This window comes from Scleropages formosus, chromosome 2, assembly GCF_900964775.1.
Source record: "Scleropages formosus chromosome 2, fSclFor1.1, whole genome shotgun sequence".
Taxonomy (NCBI): Eukaryota; Metazoa; Chordata; class Actinopteri; order Osteoglossiformes; family Osteoglossidae; genus Scleropages; species Scleropages formosus.
In genome coordinates, this window is record NC_041807.1 from 32,592,653 (window position 1) to 32,616,347 (window position 23,695).

At 43.0% G+C, this 23,695-nt stretch overlaps 1 protein-coding gene across 2 annotated transcripts in view; it reads right to left on the reverse strand.

Moving 5' to 3' along the window:
• Nucleotides 1-21,584, reverse strand: part of oprl1 (opiate receptor-like 1) — a 33,903-nt gene extending 12,319 nt beyond the window's left edge. Inside the window, exons 1-2 of one of the 2 annotated variants that reach the window (XM_018737814.2) lie at nucleotides 21,319-21,584; nucleotides 20,613-20,876 (exon numbers count right to left, since the gene is read on the reverse strand). In XM_018737814.2, coding sequence (XP_018593330.1) covers nucleotides 20,613-20,821 — 209 coding nt within the window. In that variant the 5' untranslated portion in view covers nucleotides 20,822-20,876; nucleotides 21,319-21,584. Of the gene's footprint in view, nucleotides 1-16,480; nucleotides 16,608-20,612; nucleotides 20,877-21,318 lie in introns of those variants that run through there. The other variant, XM_018737815.1, reaches the window with a different exon arrangement.
• Between the last annotated feature and the right edge of the window lie 2,111 nt (nucleotides 21,585-23,695).

Below are 23,695 nucleotides of genomic sequence, written 5' to 3' on the forward strand. Positions count from 1 at the left end.
CAAAATGATTGCAAGCAAGGAAAAATGTGTTTGCAGCCGCGCACGCCGGAATGTGTTGTGGCTACGTCTCTCGTTGTGCGCGTAGCGCCACTCGCAGTGTGTGACCAGTTATGTAAAAGAAAATGAAGAATGAATGCAAGAAGACTTTGGTACGTTGCCTTTTTCTTTATGGCATTGCATTAACAGAAGTCTCGATAACACTGCAACAAATCTTGGAGCCGTTGTGTTTTTGTAATAATAATACATTTATCTGAGGCTTTCCCCCCAAAGGAATGTACAGTGTTAAGGCTATAATTATTATAGTTATTAACCAATTCATACAGCTGGATAATTTTACTAGAGCAATTTAGGGTAAGTACTTTGCTCAAGGGCATTGAAGCTAAAGTTGAGACTCGACCCCACAACCTTCGGATCTAAAGACAGTTACTTTAACCACTACACTACCAGTTGTTAACAACAACAAGAACACACACACACGCACTGAAACCGCTTGTTCTGAGTGGGGTTGTGGCAAATAATAATAATAATAATAATAATAATAATAATAATAATAATAATAATAATTATCACCCTGTGTTGCCAGGTTAGGCTCTGGCTCCCCGCAACCCCATATGGGACAAGCAGTTCAGACAATGTGTGTGTATTATTATTATTATTATTATTATTATTATTATTATTATGTTGTTGTTGTTGCTTCCATATAAGTTGTGCACCCATGATGCCCAGAACAGCAATTTCCACTGGTCACAGAGGAAAATACTGTCCCATGAACAACAACATCCTCCATTTGTTATGTGCATATGATCCCGTGTTGAAATGAGGAGGAAATACATGCTTGGGATTACATTAGTTTGCACATGACTAATAGGTTACAACCTGCCACTCATTAGCAGTCACCCTGGGAGCCTTAGAGACCTTCTAAACTCCCAACTAGACTGACAGCGATAATTATGACAGTATGGATGCATGGAGTTTCACATTAGACCCATCTGGTTCTAGTTGTGGAAATACACGTCCCTCAGTTTGCAACAGTATCCCGTTCTTTTCATTTGCACATTTGAATTGATGCCAATTATTATCATTCTAAAATACTAAAGCAGTTCATACTAATCATAATAATCAAATAAGTTAATTGTTGTTTTCATCACATGAAATGTAAATGAAACCAGAGGCTGTAGTAAAATAATATGGCAATGAGGATTTTTATTATGTCAAAATTGTTGTTTCATTGGAGGCATAAGTGCTGTCTTTGACCTTGTTACAGCTCTTTTCTAGTGTAATTTTAGAAAGCAGTTCTAATGCCAGACTCTAGTCCAATTGTACCCTTGAGCGTCCCACTGCATATGTAGTAACTAAGTATTACAATTAGCTCTTGCTTCTTACACTTCTCACTGTGACTTTCCCAAATAATACAAATCTTTGCACAGCATTCATTTCCATTAAGCTATAATTTGCAGGTCCAAGAAAATATAAGACTCATATGATCATTTAGCTAATGCTTTTCTCCGAAGCAACTTGCAATGTTGAACTACTTCCAATTATTTACCCGTTTATACAGCTAGACATTGTTTTTTTACTAGAACAATTGAAGGTAAATACCTTGCTCAAGGGTACTACAATTCAGACCTGTGACCTTTGCAACCTGACCACTACACTGGAAGCTGCCCCTTGTAATACGCTAATAGTCTCTGCCATACCATGAGAAATAATTGCAGATTGCTTGTAAACATATAGATAGGGTCACTGATATACTACACCAATACAGACCTGTCACCCTGACAAAGTGTCCCTATTTTTGGAAAGTGAGTTCTGAAAATTTCAACCCTGTACTTGATATTAAGGCCCTGTCACTTGAAATGAGTTGCATTCCCTCTTCTTTAGTGGATGGGAGTGATGTCTCCTGGTTTGATTATTGTACCAAAATATAGTTTTTTAAGAACACCTTTCTAATCATAAGAGATAAATTACAATTATAAAAGTACTTTTTTGTAACTTTTGATTTCTAGTTAAAATGCATCGCTCTGCGGGTCTAGCACCCTCTCTGCAGGTATAAAGTGTTTGACAGTTGAGACACGATCACAAGTAAGGATTGACGTATCTGCAGAACGACGTATTCTGGGGCACGATATAATGGAGACCATCTGGTCGTCTGAGACTTTGTAAATTATTGTCAAGTTGTAGCAGAGCGGAGCCAAGAGACTTGTTAGAACACTGGATGAGGAAAAGAGGATTTCTATCATATCTCACACTCTTTGTAGCCATATTAATCGTACCACTTTGTATCATAAGATACCCAGTGAAAATCGGAGAAGCCTATTTTACTTTCATGAATGAGTTAATATTAGATTATGTATACTCTGGTATATTTTAGGATGCTGAATTACATGTACATTAATAATGAACTGAACCCTTTGACATTGGCTGGTGGTCATTTTCACACTTTGGAATATTTACTGTACTGTTCTGTCCATGCAAGCATTCAGTTGGCAGTGAAATGCGACATTCAGCATAAACAGTCAAACATTTAAGATTTAAGACTGTTGCTATTTTTCAAGTGGTCTGAATTTAAACAGAAGCAGGATACGAAAAATATCCATGTCGAGGTGTCCTAAATGAGCAAAAATCTCTGACAAGCGGTACATCAGTCTCTAATACAGGATTACTGTTTGTGTGTGTGAGGGATTTACATTTCTCAAGAGTGCTCGAAGTTGAGACATTGTAGATTAAAGATTATACATACAGTGAAAAAAATGCAAGACGAAGAAGCGAAAGTGGTACGAAGGGTCAGAGGAAGTTGAAATTTTAATGACAGACACTGCATTGTGTCTCTATGGGGATTTCTAATCTCATCTGGGTTGTAGTTCTGTACACAGATCAGCACTGTTAATTCACAAACAATTACAGCCCTGCGACATCAACAAGAGATAAATATTTGTTGAATATATGGCCTCTGCACAAATCCCCTTCTGCTCACAGTGCTGCTTCAATAGTATACATAAAGGCCCTATGTATGACAGGTACGATGCAACACCTCATATTTAAGGCAGTTCCTTTCCATTATTCCATATCCCTGACAGCATGAAAAGCTTTCTGAGTTGAATAAATCGCAAGAAACACCAGCTGACAAATTTGTCTGAATTCATTTATCCTTGAGTCTTGGGGACATGAATGATTAAAGGCATTGGGATTAGAAGATGAATTCGCCAACTGAAAGGATAAGGACAAGAAATAAAAAATTTGATATAATGGAAAAGTCTTGAGGTCGGAACAAAAGAAGGCTATGAAGGAATTTCTTAATTGAAAAAAGAACAAAATTTCTGGAAAAATGTTTTATAAATGTTGCTGCATCTTCAGTATTAACTTCATCTTAGCTCATAATATTTAATATCACATTTTGAATGATTTCCAATGATTATTTAGACTTCATCTATAGTTAATTATATTTACATTTACATTTATTCATCTAGCAGATGCTTTTCTCCAAGGCAACATACATCTCATAGAAAATACAATGTGTATGTTAAATTAGGAGAAAGAGAGACGTAGTTGCAGACGTGTGATTCTTCAGTACAGTTAGGTTGTTTCTTTCTGCCATATGAACCAATGTACATCACGTGAGTAGCTGCATAAAGGTTTATGGGAATATCCAGGATTCCAAATCACCTTCCTAGTTTTTTTTGAGATAGATATATAACCATAGGGGGTGTGGTGGCGCAGTGGGTTGGACCACAGTCCTGCTCTCCGGTGGGTCTGGGGTTCGAGTCCTGCTTGGGGTGCCTTGCGACGGACTGGCGTCCTGTCCTGGGTGTGTCCCCTCCCCCTCCGGCCTTATGCCCTGTGTTACCGGGTAGGCTCCGGTTCCCCGCGACCCCGTATGGGACAAGCGGTTCTGAAACTGTGTGTGTATATAAACATTTACGTACAATACAGGAATAGCTGTGTAAAGGTTTATCCGGATATGATCTTAAAATCATGGCGCATGAACATTTACACCTTACGTGAACTTAAGAGATCATAGGCAAAGTGAGTCTGGAAGAGGTGAGTTTTCAGACTCTTTTTAAATGTGGATAGAGATTCAGCAGATCTGAGTAAGAGGGGGAGGTCATTCTATCACAACGGAGCCAGAACTCAGAACCTTTGTGCTTTACCTTTCGTGTGTGGGACCACCAAGCGGGCAGATGGGGAAGAGCGAAGAGGTCTGGATGGGGTGTAACGGATGATCAAGTATGTTAATTGAATAATCCCTATACGAACATAGTAAATTAAAGGCGTTTGCTAGAAGCACAGCAGAATAATTGCAATCATTTAAAACTGTTGATTCCACATTAACATTTGACAGGCTATAAACTCTGACAAACCCAATTTACCTTTATTGAACCCCATCAGCGAAGACATCAATTAAACTTAACCGCAACAGAAAGTAAAACAGCAACGATCTGCCTTTACAACTTAGACCAGTTCTTCATATGTTCTCAAGAATTAACACATTGATTTTGTAGCTGGTTTTCTGCAGTATTAGGACACTCTAAGTTCAGTGTTAAAATTAATTTTGATTTTTGAAGCTGTCGTTTGCTTGTGAACCGTTAATGCAGTTATAACAGTTATAACAGTACAGCATATAGTTTTAATGGTAACACTGCGCACATTTGTATGGCAGTGAGAGACTTTGCAGCAGCCATGTCCTTCACAGACGATGAGTGCGTAGAGATCTTCTCGTACAGCTCCATTTAGTCGGAGATGAGGGGAATTAGTTTTAAACGTCAGGTTGTCGCTGCGATCTATGTAGAGCAATAGCTGTAGAAACGACTGAAATTGGCTAGCCATCAAGTAAATGAAGCGTAAAAAACCTGGTATTTCACTTAAGCAAAAACCAGAATGGGCGAAGGGGGGATTGCTGTCCCGTCCCGCTCCGGTGAGAGCGCTATGACCCAGTCTCCGCTAGAGGTGGACCTGCTGGTGGTCGTGTTGAGGTCATCAGCTGCACGACTGGGTCTCCTTGGGAAGTAGCGAGGCTGTTTTTTGGGCGAACTCAAGGGGCAAATGCTGGCGGGAGCTGAGAGGACGCACTGTTGGCAGCCCATCTGGATGCTCAGCTGTGGCACCAGCGGGAGATTGCCATGGATGCCATCCAGCACCATGTAGGCTATGTACACTGAAGCTACTGTACATGCAGCAGGAGTTTAATTTCACCACATGTTCATGAGCCAACTGTGGGAGCTGTTAAACAGCCCCCTGTACGTTATTAATCGTTTCAGCATTGGGCGTGTAGAGATACAGTATCATCCCTTTTGCGATGGATCTTTGCTCAGTTTCATTGCTTTTTTTACAAAGCAACTCCTAAATTCTTTCCAGTTTCTCACTGCCATTCATATACTGATGTTCCCAACAGTGTGGAATAATGACATTTTTGTAACACAGACATACTTTGTGTTTGACCATAATCATCTGGCCATTGCACTGAAGTGTTATTAAGTATTATTTCATTATGTAAATCGACACAGTATGAGTCAGAAGACAGCGAGTAGGCACTACATGACAGCGTATTCCACGTACTGGGAATAAGGAGAGTGAATCGCAGTGCCGTACATGATGGGCCGTGACTGGCTCTTAATTCACACGTCGCTTTGACAGATCCTATCAGGCCGCTTTGCTTCTACACCTTATAAATTTGCATACTCCGAGAGCATGGGAATCAACAACTAGAATGTAAATGACAGAGAAGCTCGTTAATGTGCTGCTTGTAAATCTTGCAACGGCGGGTATTAACTGGAATTTGAGCAGAGCCCGATGACATTGTGTTCAAACACTCGGGCACAATCTTTCCGGGACATTCTCGCGATCGTAATTTCTCCGTCGCGGCGTTCCCTTTGGCGGAAGGGCCGATCTTGCCGCCCCATGCTAATGCCATCAATCTTGTCTTTTCATGTTACGCTGCTGAATTTGGCTCCACGCGGCATCTATTGACTGTGCTTTACAGGCCCCGGAGGACTGTCTGCATCGGTGTGCGACCGATAATCGAGAACCTGGTACGCTGCCGCTCGCAGCCGGGTCATCGGTCATGATGTTCAGGGGGCCGAGCCCCCGGTCTCACTCCGCCCAGCTCCCTCACACTGGGGTCTTTTCTTGACCCGCAGACTGTGCTTCGTATCCTGGATAATCTGTTCTTTCCCCTGACGTTCCTATTGTACCTTTTCAATACACTTTTTAATTTTCCCATTGGCCATGACAATGGGCCACAGTTCTCATCAGTCCTTTTTTCCAATCAAATGCATCATTTCATGTCTTCACTCCTTTTGATATTTTTCCAATCATTTTGGTGGTTGTTTCAGCTTCTTCTTTTAGTTATGTTTGTGGTGCACTGGACACCACTCATGGCTGTCTTCTTCTCTGTGGTTCCTGACAAACAGCTGCTCTGCAAATGCAGACCATAGTCACATGTTCCTTGGGTGGACTGTACTACATTTACATTTAGTCACTTAGCAGATGCTTTTCTTTAAAGCAACTTCCAATGAACTCTGTGTAGTGTTATGAGCCCACACACCTTATTCACCGTGGTGACTTACACTGCTAGATACACTACTTACACTGGGTCACTCATCCATACATCACTGGAACACACACACTCTTTCTCTGTCACTCACACACTATGGGGGAACCTGACCAGCATGTCTTTGGACTGTGGGAGGAAACCAGAGCACTTGGAGGAAACCCACACGGACACAGGGAGAACACGCAAACTCCACACAGACCGAGCAGGGATCAAACCCACATTCTCTCACACCACCCAGGCACTCTGAGACAGCAGCGCTACTCGCTGTGCCACCATGCCACCGAGACAGCTCCTTTCTGTTGTCATTAGAGTTAGGGTGCACATTAACATGAGGGAACACACCCACATTTGTGTGTTTCACCACGGCAGTAATTTCTGTCCACGCACCGTAGGATTATTCAGGGGTTCACATGTGAGAAACACACATCATCAGCTGGACTCCTGGAAATCTGCAAGTGGCAGGCACCGTGGTTTGGAGGAAAGACAGATCTTTACCTGACACAAACCGAAATTAAGACCAGTTTGAGAAATATACTACAGTGCTGACTCAGCGAGCGCTGCTTATCTGCCATTCCTCACACATGCCTGCAGCATTGGCCTTGTGTCAGTCTTGCAAACATTAGTCTGTGGAACCGACTGCTGGTTAATGTCCCATCCGCCACAGGTGAATACCACGAGTCTAAAGCCATAAAGCCATGTACTGCACCCTTTTCAATAAGTCAATCTGCGAAATGGCTCTAGATTAAATTAAGGACATTTATGATAATTTCTATTACTTGTAACAGGTCTTACCGGAAGCCGTTGTAATTAAGACTATATTTTATCCTTCATAAGCAGCATTTCCCTGTTGTATTTTGTCCACATAATGCAACTTCTATTAGAATCCCATTCCATCTCACAGAGTCATTTTTTGCATTCCAATTTGTGGGGTTGAGTTCACGGACTAATGTGCTCCTTACTGCCCCGATCATCCCCGAGATCACTCTGGCTAGACGGTCTGCCTAGTAACAAGGCAGCCGAAGTACCATAAAGAGTTGACTAAGAAATTTTTTCATAGAGTTTCATATTTTACATGTCATCTGTCAAAAATAAACATGCTGTTCATAAAATACACATTTCCTCCATGCTCTTTGGGTGGCTGTGTGTCATGAACTCATTACTTTCCCCATACAAAATATATAGCCAGGCTCCTAAATACTTGACATACCTGGAATAGTTGGAAAATCTGATCACTAGATAAAGAGGAGAAGAGGGGATGACTAACACTCCTAAAACTTAAGCAGTGATACATTAGAAAATATGACCAGTGGATGTGTATATAAGAACTGATCAGATAAGAGTAGAACAATAAAAAGAAAGTTTGCTGCTCTAGCAATTCTCATATTTACATAGTTTAAACTATGGACATAATTTAAACATATCTACACAGTTAAAATCTGAATTATATGCACAACTGCACTGAACTCTGCTGCTGAGGCTTAAAAATTTGACAATCTAGAAGGTTCTGAATAAAATCTAAATGTGGAAAAGGTAGATATTTGCTTGCAGCCCTAAAACTAACCAATTTATACGTTTCCAAGATATCTGTCAACTGACCTATGCAGTGAATACACTTTTACCTATATGAACTACTACATAAAAGCACAAAATGCAGCATGGTGAAATATAGGCGAAATACAGAAGTGCCTAATCCCAAGAAAAGAGAAAGAAAATTTTTTACCGCAGGTGAGTGGACCATAAAAGTCCCTTCAATTGCCTAACAATCTACACTTTCCGCCAGGTCTCACTGAGGGTTTTCTGCTGAATGACATGCACTAAGGCAACATGAAACTTAATTCAAAGCTAAGACAGATTGAAGGCAATATACAGTTCTGTTTCTAAATCACAGAGGTGAGGCCACACAATAGCTGAAATTATAGAACTACAGCTGGAATCAAATCAGGTTTTTTTTCATTTCTGATTCTTGAAAAATGTGTCCAGCTGAACCTACACCCATCCAGAGAAAGCCGCAGCGCACCAAAGTAGTGGTCACGTGAGCTCAGTGTTGCCTGTGAGCTACATGGCAAAGTGTCGACTGATCAGAGCCCACAGACGGAATTAAAGACATGGAATCGTAACCAGAAGGCTGCTGGTCCAAACCCAACTCCCTGGTCCTGCTGTAATACCACTGAACAAGCTATTTACCACATGAATTGCTCAATCAAAAACATCCAGCCATCTAAATAAGAGAAATACTCTACAGTTATTTATTTAGCAGGCACTTTTCTCCAAAGTGGTATCCAATGAGCTCTGTGTAGCGTTACCAGCCCGTACACCTCATTCACCAAGGTGACTTACACTGCTTAGATACACTTACACTGGGTCACTCATCCGCATATCAGTGGAACACACTCTCTCTGTCACTCACACAATATGGGTGACTTAGAGTCACCAATCCACCTGAACAGCATGTCTTTAGACTGTGGGAGGAAACCAGAGCACCTGCAGGAAACCCACGCAGACATGGCGAGAACATGCAAACTCCACACAGACTGAGCGGGAATCAAAACCACGTCCTTTCACACCACCCAGGTGCTGTGAAACAGCAGCGCTACTCACTGTGCCACCATGCCCAGTGGCAAGCTGTAAGTTGCTTTGGATAAAAGCATCAACTAAGTAATGTATTCATGATGAAAACCCACTCACATTATTATGGTATTATACTCACATTATATTCCCCATTTTCTGTCAACTTCAGACTACGTGCATAAAATGATAAAATAGTTTGTTACTCATAAAAAATTGCAGAGAAGGGTTATAATTGGGGGCGCGGGGGCGCGGTGGCGCAGTGGGTTGGGCCACAGTCCTGCTCTTGGGTGGGTCTGGGGTTCGAGTCCCGCTTGGGGTGCCTTGTGACGGACTGGTGTCCCGTCCTGGGTGTGTCCCCCGCCCCCTCTGGCCTTATGCCCTGTGTTGCCGAGTAGGCTCCGGTTCCCCGTATGGGACAAGCAGTTCTGAAAATGTGTATGTGTGGTTATAATTTTGTAATCCTTTTTGTGCTTGAGTACGCACCCGTCAATGCAGAGCACAGGGTTGGAAGGGAGGGGACGCACCCAGGGCAGGACACCAGTCTACTGGAAGGCACCCCAAGCAGGACTTGAACCCCAGACCCACCAGAGAGGAGGACCTGGCCGAGCCCGCTGGGCCACCACCCCCCCGTGCTTGAGTAGTATTGAATTTTTGATGTTTTCTATACATTTTCCACATAACAGGCCAAGATAATGTAACTTTTTGGTTAACGGATGGTTTGAAATATCTGTTAATGAAGCACCCAAAAACAAAACACTGATAAAAATGATACAAGGACAGGAAACGTTGTTTTCTAAGATTTTACTATAAAAACGGTTTTCATATCCAGAGGAAAAAAATCATAACAATTTGCTTCCGAGTAGTACAACATGGTGCACCTTTGATGGAGATGTTAAAAGTGTCCCCTACTGTAGGACCTCCACTTATGTGCTGATTGCTCTTTTCTCCCAATCAAACAGCTTACAGTGGGCCTTAATGTGCCCTCTCATTTTCAGCATATTTCAGCACCAAACTAAATATAAAACTAAATGTGAAGAATAAAACAATCCACTCACTAAATGTTTAAATAAATATTTATATTAAATATTCATAATAAAACAGAAACATGTGTTCTGGGTGAAACGTAGCCCACGTTCCAACATGTAACCAGACCTAGTTCAAATACAATATGTATTTATAGCTCTGAATTTTCACTTTAAAATCTGTGATTACAGTTTCCTGTCACAGGTTTCTGTTCCAATAACTTGATAATAGCTGTTTGGAAGATCAGTGATCATCCAAGGAGAAACTGGGGAAGAGAGGTCAATGGCCAGCCTTGTAATTAACGAATCCTTATACTGTATATTTCAGTTTATTTTAATTATAATATGTCAGATTTTTCCCTTATATTAGGGTAATTAATGGTTTACCATAAGATTGTCGCCTTTCAATAAATTATAGCAAGGGTATGTGTTGGGAATGAGCTGTCACCATGTTGTAAAACTGTCAGTTGTCTATCTAACCAGTATATGCATGGCTATATATCATACTGCTGAGAGACAAGGAGGTACAATGACAATAACTCTAGCTGGAATGTAATTTGAAGCAATATGACACCCCTAACAATGTGTCACTAGTTGACACGCATCTTAAATGACAGTGAGTATGTAAATGGCAATAAATCTGAGTTTCTCAATCTGGTTGCTGCAGACTTTTGCCAAAAATTTTGACAATTACATCGAGTAAAAGTTGGGTAAGGGAGGTAAAACTATGTGTGCAAAAATCAGTGCAACTGTGGTAAAAAACAAATTTTTACCGCAGAGAAATGTACACATTGTAAACAGAATGTGTGTGATGGTTGGACTGAGCGGAACAGAGCAGCGGTAAACCTTATGATGGATGCAAGATCATCATATGTTTTTTCCACTATGATTTTAAAACACAGTAAATATGGTTTTCCGTTCTAAGCAGCACTTCCAAAATTTTTGCATGAAAATCAACCGAAAATCTTGTCGAGAAAACACACTCTGAATGTGTCCAGGTGCATACAAAGCCTTTACTAACAAATAAGTGCTGTAGAAGGAGTTATCTAACATTTAAAATAAATTAATTAAAAAAAAAAAAAAAAAAAAAAAACTTCTATGGATTAAGTACTTTGGATCACATGCAAAATAACTGCATCTGTCTAGAATTAAATACTAGAGTAAACAATGAAAACAAAACAAATGTTCACCTTTTGAAAAGCTTGAGATTAAATGAGGACAATATTTATCTGTGTAAACAAAGTAATTGAATTTTCTGAAATGCACAGGGCTCGTGAATAACCGCTTGGATAACGGCAAGCGTCCTACCGAGAGGGCGGAAGGCCTGCGGGAATCAAGTGAGGAGCAGACAGTGTCTGAGCGGCAGAAGAAGCCCTATCAGACGTCCTTCACCTGGGCTCAGCACTTGAAGTTGCCATAGAGTAACGCGTCTGAGAGGACTGCACCCAAACCAGCAACTTCTGAAGAGTTCTCCAGTGATCGTGAGAATGACCACCCTGTGTCTCTTGCCGTGTGTTTGCTGGAAGTCTACGGGATCAACTTTTTGGCTACATTGACAGTCAGAAGCGAGAGTCCAGATGCTGGAAACTAGTTTGTTCTCTCAAAGCATTTCGTTACTATCTTAGAAGAAGTAAAGGAAGTGTCATGTCTTCAGTTCTTTGCAGCGCTTCCCAAAGATCTAAGACGCTTGTAAGTTCCTTTGCTTCCCCTTTTCTGCGCAATTCCTCTCGTACAGGTGTTGCCTAGGTTGCCCAAGTGTACTCACACCTTTTGACTGGTACTACATGTGGAACAGCTCAGTAAAACACAGTACAGGGCTGCTTTGACCAGGAAGTTGATGAACAGCTTCTCCCTCAACACTGCTTCTCTTACAGCTGCTGACACTCTACTCTTTCTCATGAGAGGTTGTGGACTGTATCAGTGTTCACAACTGTTGCTGAGCACATGTACATATATTCCAGCTTCCTCTCTTCCTGTACAGTGCCTATCCTGATCACATTACCATGTTTTTCTCCAATGCAACTTACACTTTTAAGGTTACAGTTATTATTACAGTTACAAACTTACAACTATTTACCCATTTATACAACAGGGATTTTTTTTTTTTTTTTTTTTTTTTTTACTGGAGCAATTGAGGGTAAGTACTTTGCTCAAGGGTGCTACAGCCAGAAGTGGGAATCAAACCTGCGACCTTGTTGGATCCAGAGGCAGTAGCTCTAACCGCTACACTACCGGCTACCTTTTTAGGTCTCACCACTGCTCACGGTCAGAAACCATTTGAAATCCTAATGTCTGTAAGATGCCACAACACAGCCTTTTAATGTCAGTGTTAAACTTGTGCATTTGTCTAAATGGCTCTCTAAACATTATTATTAATATATGATGAGGACTATAATTGTATTGATTTGTTCTTCTAACTTAAGTGTCTAAATGTGCTGAAAGCTATCACTTGAAGACATAACAAATGGAGTCAATTAAAAGAATAATCTTAAGAAAAGAGAAATATTGCTCTACAGAAACAGCACTTTTGCGTCTGGGTACACAGGCTGAGAATTACAGATTTTATCTTTAAATGCTGCTGTGCTTTTCCACCGATGTGCAGAAACAATGCGAAATCTCTAAATACCCAAAAGAGAACGAAAATCACTGTTAACAGTAGAAATACTAATTTTTCTTAATTGCAAATGGATGTCAAAGTTATCGGTTAGCGAAATTACAGTATTATTTAATACATTCAACAAGTAATTGTCAAAATCGGAAGAACTGGTAAAGTAATAGTATACATTACGGGTGTTTTTTATATATTATAATAAAATACGTCTTGGAAGCTTGTTGAAGATATACATTCAACCTAAGCTTGCTGCTGACATCATGGCAGCTGTGACTAAAGCAAGTCCTTGCTTTGGGATCGAAGCTTTGTCGACTGCATAAAATGTGCTATCTGACACCTAACAAGAGGACAAAAAAAAGTGCAGCTTGGACCAAAAGGTCAGACTTTTTCCATTGCCCATTAAATAATGTATGAAGAGCCACTTATGACAGTTGAAACCATACAAGCTCTCGTGGCTACTTCTCAGGCACTGATCATTACAGCACCAGGCAGACCACTCTGTTAAAAACCTGTCTTGAAGCATATAATGAGAGACATGTTAAAAGGGCACACTTGGGTTTTACTGATCCCCAAAAGAGGAGTTGAGCACGCGGTAATCCCAGCGATCAGCCATGTCTATGAGTAACAAAGGGAAGCCGAGCTTTATGTAAGAATTTTATTTATAGACTACTCTTCGGTGTATTCATGCGATGGATACTGCAGCATAAGTTACGCAATATGGAAATATACTTCATCTGCAACTCCCTGTTAATGATATTTACATTAACAAGACGAGTTAGACCAACAAACGTGAACTGAGAAGCAGTTTTTCACTTCACTTCCATATAACCGTGATCATTCTCCTTCAGTTTTAATTCACTGTACGTATACTGCATACTAAACTCATGCATGACACAGATAGGACCATAGAGTATATGCCTAAAGTGCTGAAACTGGCTGATTCACGAAGATCATTTTGACCGAATCAAAATTTGTGGCACTGCAATGATAACTGAAAGGGACCTGGATTGTGGTAAATTCTGAAGCCAAGGCACCCTCCTGTTTTAATCGCACTGAGATTTTCTGTTCATGGTACTTTTCCAAGATCTGCTCTGGAGACCTCATTGTTGCACTTCAGCATCAGTCATGTGTCACAACCACAATAAAGCTTCATTCATGGATTCCTCATAGCTATTCTAGAATTTGCGTTTTCCAACCTCCACCCCTCTGCCACCTTCTTGAGGAGCCGGAGAGAAATGTACTCCTTCGGCTCCCACCTGTGCCTGATCTCAACCACATGGACCACTCCCACAAGCGATGAAATATGCAACCTTCAGGGTCAGAGTCGTATTGATATGTTATGGTTCTACTTCAATAAATTGTTCAAATGGCAAGTCTTCATAGGTGACCTGGTAATTTCCTGACCGTATCTGGCGATAAATTCCGTGCGTGCAGAACCATTCACAAAGTGTCAGATTCTTTTAGTAACAATATTTATAGGGCTGTAAACTTCCGACTGCAAGGGAAGCAAAAAAAAATTGCCACAGGACTTTAAAAAAAAAAATAGGCTTCCCCTTTTAAAGAGAGAAATCTACATCTTTTCCGTCAAGTTCTCACTTTTTTTAATGCTCTGGTGGTGCATTGTAAGGTTAAAGCATTAATTTCATATTTTACTTTGAGCCCTAATTTTTGTTACATCTCATGTCCGGCGTAACGTTTTGGCACACATTCTTTTCAAAAAATAATTTTCTCCTCCTTGTTTGCCTTTTCTTTTCATTTCCCACATTAAGGCAGAAGCTAACGAATGAACACGTTATGTTTGTGCACTATTTTAGCCAAATGCAGTAAATAATGTTGGTCAAAAATGAATTTCATCAACTACCTATTTCATTCCATTTCATCATCTCCAGGGAAAAGAGAATAATGCGAGAGTCATTATTCTGACAAACCCTTGCGTCTTCATTTGGCATAGGGAAACGCTCGCTTTGTGTACACTTATTGCACTTCCTTCATTAAGAAAAAAATGACATAAGGGACAATCTTAAGTGAACTAATTAAGGTATTTTGTGCAGTCAGGCAGAAGAAAAAAGAGAGCTAATGTGTCTCGGAAAGGTCATTAAGACCCCAACACCTTCACTAACACCTCACCGACTGTCTCCAAGGGGTCTCTTTGACAGCACTGCCTTGATGACAGTAAAAGGTTGAAAAGCACTGTTATTCATGGAAGTCTTTAACATTCTTCGAGAGTCGTCTTTTGCTCGCTCTCCAGTACAGTCCTTTGCTGCCGTATATTAAATCATAGTTACATTTCACTGATGACATCTTTACGGCACCTCACGGGTATGATGCAAGATCCAGATGCCAGGAGATCTTTCCAAGGTCTCCTCTGCCAAAGTGAAATCCCCCACTGACAGCAGAGCAAGTGTTCTGTCTGAAACATGGAAGCATTGCTGTTTTTAGCATGTAAAAAAGCCCACTCTTCTGAAACGGATTTATTTGCTTTGTCCACAGAGCTCCATGTGTGCTCATAAAACCAGCTGTTAGGCCTGCTTTGTCATTAAAATTTTATGACATATTAGCCATCGACCCAAAAAAGATTAATTCCATCTTTCCTCTCAAATGCTCATCAGCTCATGCTCTCGACCGCAGGTGCTTTATTGGTGTTCAGAGATGAGCGCAACCATGTGTTACCATCTAGAGCAGAACACCAGGAAACACGTCTTTTTTTCTGGTTTTTACAGAGGAAAACTGAAAGATGTCAAATGCTTTCTTTTGCGGTGCCCCCTGGAGAGCAGCATGGTGGTGCAGCGGGAGATTCTGGTGCCTCGCAGAGAGTAACGTGTAGGTCTGGGTGTACAGAACTAATATTATCCCACTGTTCACACTTCAAGGACATGTGTCAGGAAAGGTGTAAATCACCTCTTTACCCTCTCCTACTCTGAAAACCACTAGAGCGATCATCTAGAGCTGAATTCAGCTGGAAGGCACTTACTCACCCTGTCTGAGGAACAGGGGGAAGAAATCAGCATCCATATTGAATTACTCAAATCTTCATGCAAATTTTTACAGGTTATTACATTACATTTATTCATTCAGCTGACGCTTTTCTCCAAAGCGACTTACAATGTTAAGCTACAGTATTTGCAATTATTGACTCATATTCATACACACACTTTCTGAACCGCTTGTCCCATACGGGGTTGCGGGGAACCGGAGCCTACCCGGCAACACAGGGCATAAGGCCGGAGGGGGAGGGGACACACCCAGGACGGGATGCCAGTCCGTCGCAAGGCACCCCAAGCGGGACTCGAACCCCAGACCCACCGGAGAGCAGGACCCATTCCAACCCACTGCGCCACCGCACCCCCCTTGACTCATATAATAAGCTATATTTTCATTTTGTGGAGCTATGTAGCACCTTTAGTACCAAGTACCTTGCTCAAGGGTACTACAGCTGTAGGTTGGATGACTAATATAGTTGACAGCAGATCACATTTTTCAGTACCCTAAGAGAGGTCCAAACACGGTCACGTGGAGGAAGCTGTAGAAAGCCATCTCCTTCAACAGCAGTGAAGGCTTCTTTATGAAGGTAGGACAAGTCCCCTGGGGCAGAACGGCTGACGCTGGAGCAGTCGCTGCGTGACCCAGCGCGGAGCACAGACTGACCGAGCGCAGCTTGTCCCAAACCCTTACTGCGTTACGCAGCACCGGGAGTCCGAGGCAAGTGCCCGGGGGGAACGTCTGTCTTACCGGTAACTTCCTTTTCCGGAAGGGTGCAGCCCAGGCTATGTCACCTTGTCGGTGTTCCTCTAAGGGCTGTATGTGAGGAGTGTCCTCCACATGCAACTGATCCCGTGTCCCTTTGCGCATCCTTCTGTATTCCTGGCTCCGTTTTAAGCTGTTGCCGTTGTTATTTTCGTGATCATTTAGCAGAAGGATTGCGCAAGGTTATGCTCGTCCAGCTTGCTCTCCGCACAAACACTGTCTTGTTCCCTGTCTTTTCCCCTGGGTGGTATTTTCCCTCTGACCTGACTTGTGGCTCGTTCCTCGGCAGGATGGCCCTCAGTGTTGTTTTTTTTTCGGGTATCTTTAATATAGCATGACGCAGGCCCAAATCCTTAGGGCTTGAGGCAGAGCAACCCGTGCCTCTGGTAATGATTATGGCATGTTTCCATTCTGCTTTGGAACAGAACAAAATGCTCTAACTGAGCCTGCCTTAAGGTGCCAAGTTTTTCGTTCACCCAGGGTTACGCATTCCCATTACGTGCAGTTCCGTCTGTAACCGCGACAGCAGAAGAAGCTCTGAGCCCACAGTGGAGCTGGATCGTTAGGTCTGGACCACTCTGAACTCTGCTGTGAAGCCAGAACAGCCCTGGATATGCTGGGCTCTGAGGATTTATGATCCTTTAGCAGACAAGAGGCTTCTGGTGGTCTGACAGAAGAGCCAAGGGAAACAGTGCCTGTAAGAACGCATGAATCAGGGAGATCTTCCTGCAACAGCATGGACGTGGAGGAGCGAAAGAGACCGATAGCTTATTATGGTAAAACAACTGGTCCACAAAAATGTGGACTCCGCAGACTGAATATTTCGAAGGGTGTGGATAAGGGCCAGAGGGCTTTTGACGTATTTTATTTTATGCAAGAAACTACAATTACAGAATGATAATCCTGGATCACGATTAATCATAAAAAAAATTTTCCTATAAACAGCAAGGCTGCACACAATGCCATCGTCTACTGAAAGTGGCTCAAGACTAATTCACACTTAGTAATTGTATGACAGGATATCACAAGATGCACAAGTTTTCTTTTCTACATAGCAACAGCAAAAAAAATGCACTCCTTGCCAAAAAATAAAATAATCTCCTCAGCAGCTGATCAAAAAAAAAATCTTATTTACATGGGTTGAAACCCAAGAACTGTGACTGTGACAAATTATTGATTGATATTTTCCAACTAGAGGTGCGCATGCTGCTCTTTAATTATACTGGGAAAAGTCAGCATGGACAGATGGAGAGTTCAGTCAAAAAAGGCAGACCAGTGAGGTTGTTCCTGTGAATTTAGGCACGACTTGCTAAGGCCGCAGAGCGACTGTGTCTTCGACGCTATCTATAGACCCGCTCCACTATTACGCATCAGCAGGAGGATCACAACAAAGGTGTCATTATTCACACCTGATGAGTGAACAGTTGGATTAGGATTTTTACCAGTATATGAACTGGTGTAAGGGGGTGCGGTGGTGCAGTGGGTTGGACTGCAGTCCTACTCTCTAGTGGGTCTGGGGTTCGAGTCCCGCTTGGGGTGCCTTATGATGGACTGGTGCCCCGTCCTGGGTGTGTCCCCTCCCCCTCTGGCCTTACGCCCTGTGTTACCGGGTAGGTTCTGGTTCCCCGCGACCCCGTATAGGACAGGCGGTTCTGAAAATGTGTGTGTGAACTGGTGTACATGAAGTGCAAACAATTTTTTGTAATTGTTTACATTATTTTTTTAATCGGCTGCTCATGCTACTGAGACAATCTCAGCAAAGCGAATGCAGAGCTTCCCCGTGATTTTCGGAAGCCTGAAGGTCTCCCTGGCTTGAATTTTAAAACATCCAGCAAGTTAAGCCCGACTGACATAAATTTGTTGGAAACATACCTTTGCTTAACTTCTGGTCGGCAACTTTGATTTTTGCAGAGAATATGCTGCTGTGTTTATGGCTGGGTGTACTAATTAATATCAAAGTTTTAAAGGCCAACAAACAAATTATTATTAATTTATTCCACAAACATTTTCTCCAAAGTGATTTATAAGGTTTGATTTGCATACTAAACTACTAACAATCATTTACCCATCTTCACCGCTGGGTCATTTTACTCTATCAGTTCAGGATAAGCACCATGACCTAGAGTACTACTGCTGGAGACAGGGTTCAACCCCGGATCTTTCAACTGTAATACAATGGTTCGAACCACTACGCCACCTGCTGCCCTTGAAAGTCTTGAGGAAGTATGTCTTTAGGATGATATGGAAAAAAGGAATGACCCCGGTACATATACTGTATTTGTTTTGTATTCTCAGATATTGTATGTACATTACCAGAAGTCACAGCTGCACAGCAGGATTTGACTCTGATGAAGTTTTTTGCAAAAAAAATCAAGATATATTTAGATATTTACTGAGAATTGAGTTTGCTTTCATGTGAGGGTAATACACACATACATTTACTGAACCGCTTGTCCCATACAGGGGTCACGGGGAAGCGGAGCCTAACCCAGCAACACAGGGAACAAGGCTGGAGGGGGAGGGGACACACCCAGGACGGGACTCCAGTCCATCGCAAGGCACCCCAAGCGGGACTCAAACCCCAGACCCACCGGAGAGCAGGACCCGGTCCAACCCACTACACCACCAAGGGTAATACAACACCAGTAAAATAACACTATGATTTATTAAACATAACAGGCAAGTTCACATGAACACGCACACGCATAAACGCAGTAGGTGCAGAGTGGCCATTTTTCCACTCAGACACAAAGAACACTGTTTGCCTCTTGTAGCACTAATTCAGTTCCACTTACAAAAGCACAGCATGGGTCTGTCTGCATAGCCTTCTTTCACATCTTACTTTCTTTTTCTCTCCAGAAATGGGTCATCATTATAGGAGGTACAAATTTAACTGTCTGAGTACAAACATTTATCACTTGCAAATGAGATTCCCAAAGAAAGTAATTACCTTTTGGCAACTATTTCCAAAATCCATAACCAGCACTTGTCAGAACACATAAATACATAGGATCACACATCTAAGTGTGTGTATGGTTGTTGTGTTTTTGTGTCTAGTTTTCTATGTAATAGCTGGAAAAAACTACAGTTCAAATTGTTGAAAAGAAAGATCATGAAGGCTATGATCAAGCTTGGGTATCTGAAAAAAAGGTAATACTTAGCCATTCAAAAAACATAATAGCATTGACCTGCCCAGAGTTCCTTTTTAAAATTCTGAACTTGTGGTTAATCAAGAATACAGAAACTCTGAGTGAAATAAAGGTCTGAACCTTCTAGGTAATGAGAAAGGGGTCCAAAGGATGGAAGCAAAATGACACCAGAAGTAGACAAAGCAACTGGATGCCATAAAAATAATTTTTAAAAAGGAAGCTCCCAGTGTATGATGGCTGTATTCGATGCACATTGGATTTCTGCATGGATGAACAAATGGAAACAACAATAAAAAAAGCAACAGTAAAAAGTAACTAACAGAAATACATCAGCATAAATCCATAAATTGCAAAAGGAAAAAAAGAGAACTGAGCTGATCCTCAAAAGAAAGTCAGATTTAGCAGACACCAAACAGGTTATTAAGATCTAAATCTTGGAGAGGGCCCAATGAGGAGTTCTAAAAATTAGAAAAACTATTATCGCCATATTGGTCTCATAAGTTGTTCTTCAAGGTATCTGCCAAAGGGCTCATTGCAGCAGTGACGGCTATAATAACAATAAAATTATAACTATATGACAGCATTATTGCTTTGTGTTTACTGAGCATCATTTATCGAGTTGAAGACTGTGTACATATAGGATATAAGTTTTTGTCTTCCAAAACACAATTATAAATTATCTGTATATGAAGGCTACTTTCTGTAACTGGTATAGAAACAAAAAACACGGTAAAGCCATGTTTACCATCATCTCTGCAGGACTAACTAACGGCCATGGTTAAGTGTCCGAGGTCATACCTAACTAGTCAGAAGACCTTTCTTTGGTCACTTCTTGCCTCTGCTGAAAACTTGAATTCTCCCCCCCCCACCACACACACACACACACACACACACACACACACACACACAGACAAAACAGCATGATGCTGTAGCGCAGGAGAGGTGCGCTGGGCATCCAGGGGCCTCACCTGATGATGACGTACATGACCAGGCAGTTGCCCACGAGCCCCACCACGCACACGATCATGTAGACCACGACGATGGTGACCCGCACGCCCGTGGGCAGGAAGCCGTCCGTGTCGTTGTACACGCTGAAGTTACTCTGGTAAAGGGACTCGTTGTACCACCGGATTTGCTTGGCATCCCGCAGAGCCGCGGGCTCGCTGGAGAACTCCATGAGATGAGGGAGAGGAGGAGGAGGAAGAGGAGGAGGAGGAGGAGGAGGCTTCCACCTGACATGTGGAGGACAAGCCCATTGAAAGAGCGCCTCTACATTTTTAATGATTAAGTTCAAAACACACACACACACACACACACACACATACGCCGTGTGGCCGCCGCTGTCATCCTATAGCGGCTCGCGCCGACGCACACGCACAGATTCTTACATGATTTTTGCGTCACACACTTTGCGTTCTACGGACACCAAAAGGATCATCATGTAGCTGTGATCCGCGGTACTCGACATGCAAACCCAGTGCAAGATTAAATACCGTTTTATTATAGACCTGTATATTCCAATTAGTCGGGGTATTTCAGGTTTTTCTTTTTAAATTAAATTCAATAAAGTGCCGCTCTCTTTCCTGGCGGACACACACACACACACACACACACCGCATCTCAAAAGACATCTCGGTAACCAGATAAATGCAAGATTCCAAGTGAAACACATACCGTGAGGAACGCGGCACCTGCTCTGGGGAGGGGGGGGGCGGGTGCGAACACGGGTCCGAACTGCGGTCCGAGAGAGCGCCCGTCCTTCCGGCCGCGAAGCGTCAGCGCGCGCACCTCACTTATTACCGTAATTCCCGCCCTTGCTCCTCTCGGGGCTGCGCTCGACGGGGAAGCGGGTGAGTGCGGAGCGCTACGGCGCGGGGAGCATCATGATCATCGCTTTTCGCGGCTGCCGTCGCTCCACAGATGAGGGCACGCGGGGGGGGGGGGGGGGGGGGGGGAGGGGGAGGCGCGCTCGCGCCGCGCTACTCGCTACTTCTCTCTCCTCTCTTCTCCCCTTTCTTTCCAGCGTCGCTCCAGCGCGGACGAGCGGCGGATGCCCGCTCTCTGCTGCCTTCCTCCTCCTCCTTCTCCTCCTCCTCCTCCTTCTCCTTCCCCTTCAGTCGATCCTGCCGTCCGATGCTCTTCCGATCTCCGTTTCGCGGCAACTGCGGCCACTTTGTGAGGCCAGGTGCTGCAGGGGAGCGGCCGCTTTGTCTGGTCTCACTTCTTCTTGCCTCTCAGCAGGTTCTCGGACTTCATCTTGACAGAGGTGATCTCCACCCCCCCCCCACCCCACCCGGCACTAGCCGATCCGCAAACTCTTCCTGTTTCATTCTCCGCGAGGAATCCAAACTTCACTCATCATCATCATCATCATCATCATCATGCCCTTGGAATTATTAAACATGTTGCTGCCGCTAAATAAGAAATGAGAAAATTGCGCCCTTTCTCGGTGAACAAATGCCATGGGCCAAAACTGCCGAGCCACTTCAACTTCCACAGGAGCGAAGAGGCACCGTGGGGCGCGGGGCTGCGCACACGTTTCACACACACACACACACACACACACACACACACACACACACACACACACACACACACACTGTAGGCAAGGGTGTGTAGCACTACACATGCGGGGGTAACGTGTTCACAGCGTAGCGCGATCGGCGCTCCCAAAATGCCCCGAGGTCTTACTTTTCTACGGCGCCGCGGGCAGAAACCCTCTCCCTGCGCTCAGTCCACGTTCACTTCTCTGGGTGGGAAACTCTTATAACTGCTGTACTTTATTATAACATTTATTAATATTATTCGCCTTTTTCTCTCGGGATATTTGGCCTGTGGATTTCTGCGCCGCTGTGTGTGTGTGTGTCTGTGTGTGCGGAACCGTATCCATGGCTCATAAATCAGCACATATAGACAGGGTTGAAAGGGTAAAGGGTACAACTTAATTACGTGTGTGTGTGTATGTGTGTGTGTGTGTGGGGGGGGGTTCGGCTGAGTTCCTTGCGCTGATCGATAAGGCAATCAATCAATCAGATTTTCTCACAACCCTTTGTTCGCGGCGTCACGAGTGGCTGTACATCTGGCCCGGAGGAGGGAACTGCGGGCGCACGCACACACACGCATACGGAAAACCCAAAATTGTTCCTTGAATCCTTCACACCTCATACGGAGGAGGTAAGTGCGAATTAATTGGGGAACAGTGCTGTATTTCTGCGACCGCGCGCACGCAACTCTCACTCTGCATATCACGTTCGTGATGGACGGTGAACGGATACAGAGGCTGTGTGTGAAGTGTGTGTGATGGACGCGTCTGAGGCGCTGTCCTTGGTACCAGGCTGCGTCGGAGCGGCCGGCGGTGAACGAATCGGACCCTTTGACAGGAAGGATGGGTGCCCTGCCTTCATCGGATGACACCCAACACACACACACACACAGAGCGTGGAGTCAAAATAGTTGCTTCATCTATTGGGCTCAAAAAGCCAGGTGAAGCAGAGATTTTGTAAAGCAACGACACACACAAACTGGAGGGGGGGGGGGTTCTGGAAAATGATGAAACTTTCATACAGAGACACTTTTGAACTGTGGAACTATTCACCCTTTTTTAAATGCCAACCTATTCCTAAAATGTCAACACTTCACAAACATCTGAAACCAAAAATTCCAGCAACTGGCCGTAATTAAATTAATTAAATGAGTAAATTAATGTCAGCTGCGGGTGAAAAATGACTGAAATAAGATGTAATGTCTGTTGTGCAGCATTTGTTTCAGCAGCGTACGTAAAGTTAAAAGTTTCTTTTTTAAAAAAGCCAGAGCTAAAAATTGATATATGTAAAATAGTAGTGATTTTTCGACCAAGCTTTTGGCACCGCAGTAGTGACTGACGTCTGAGACTCCGTGTGAATAAAAATTCTGCTGAAATAACAACTTTTTCTTTACAGACGTCATTGAAAAAGAAAATGGTACATTGCCAAGAATACCTATGGAGAATTCCAGGTCAACAGAACATACCAGAAGGGAGAAAGGCATTAACTAGATCAACAATGTACTAAAG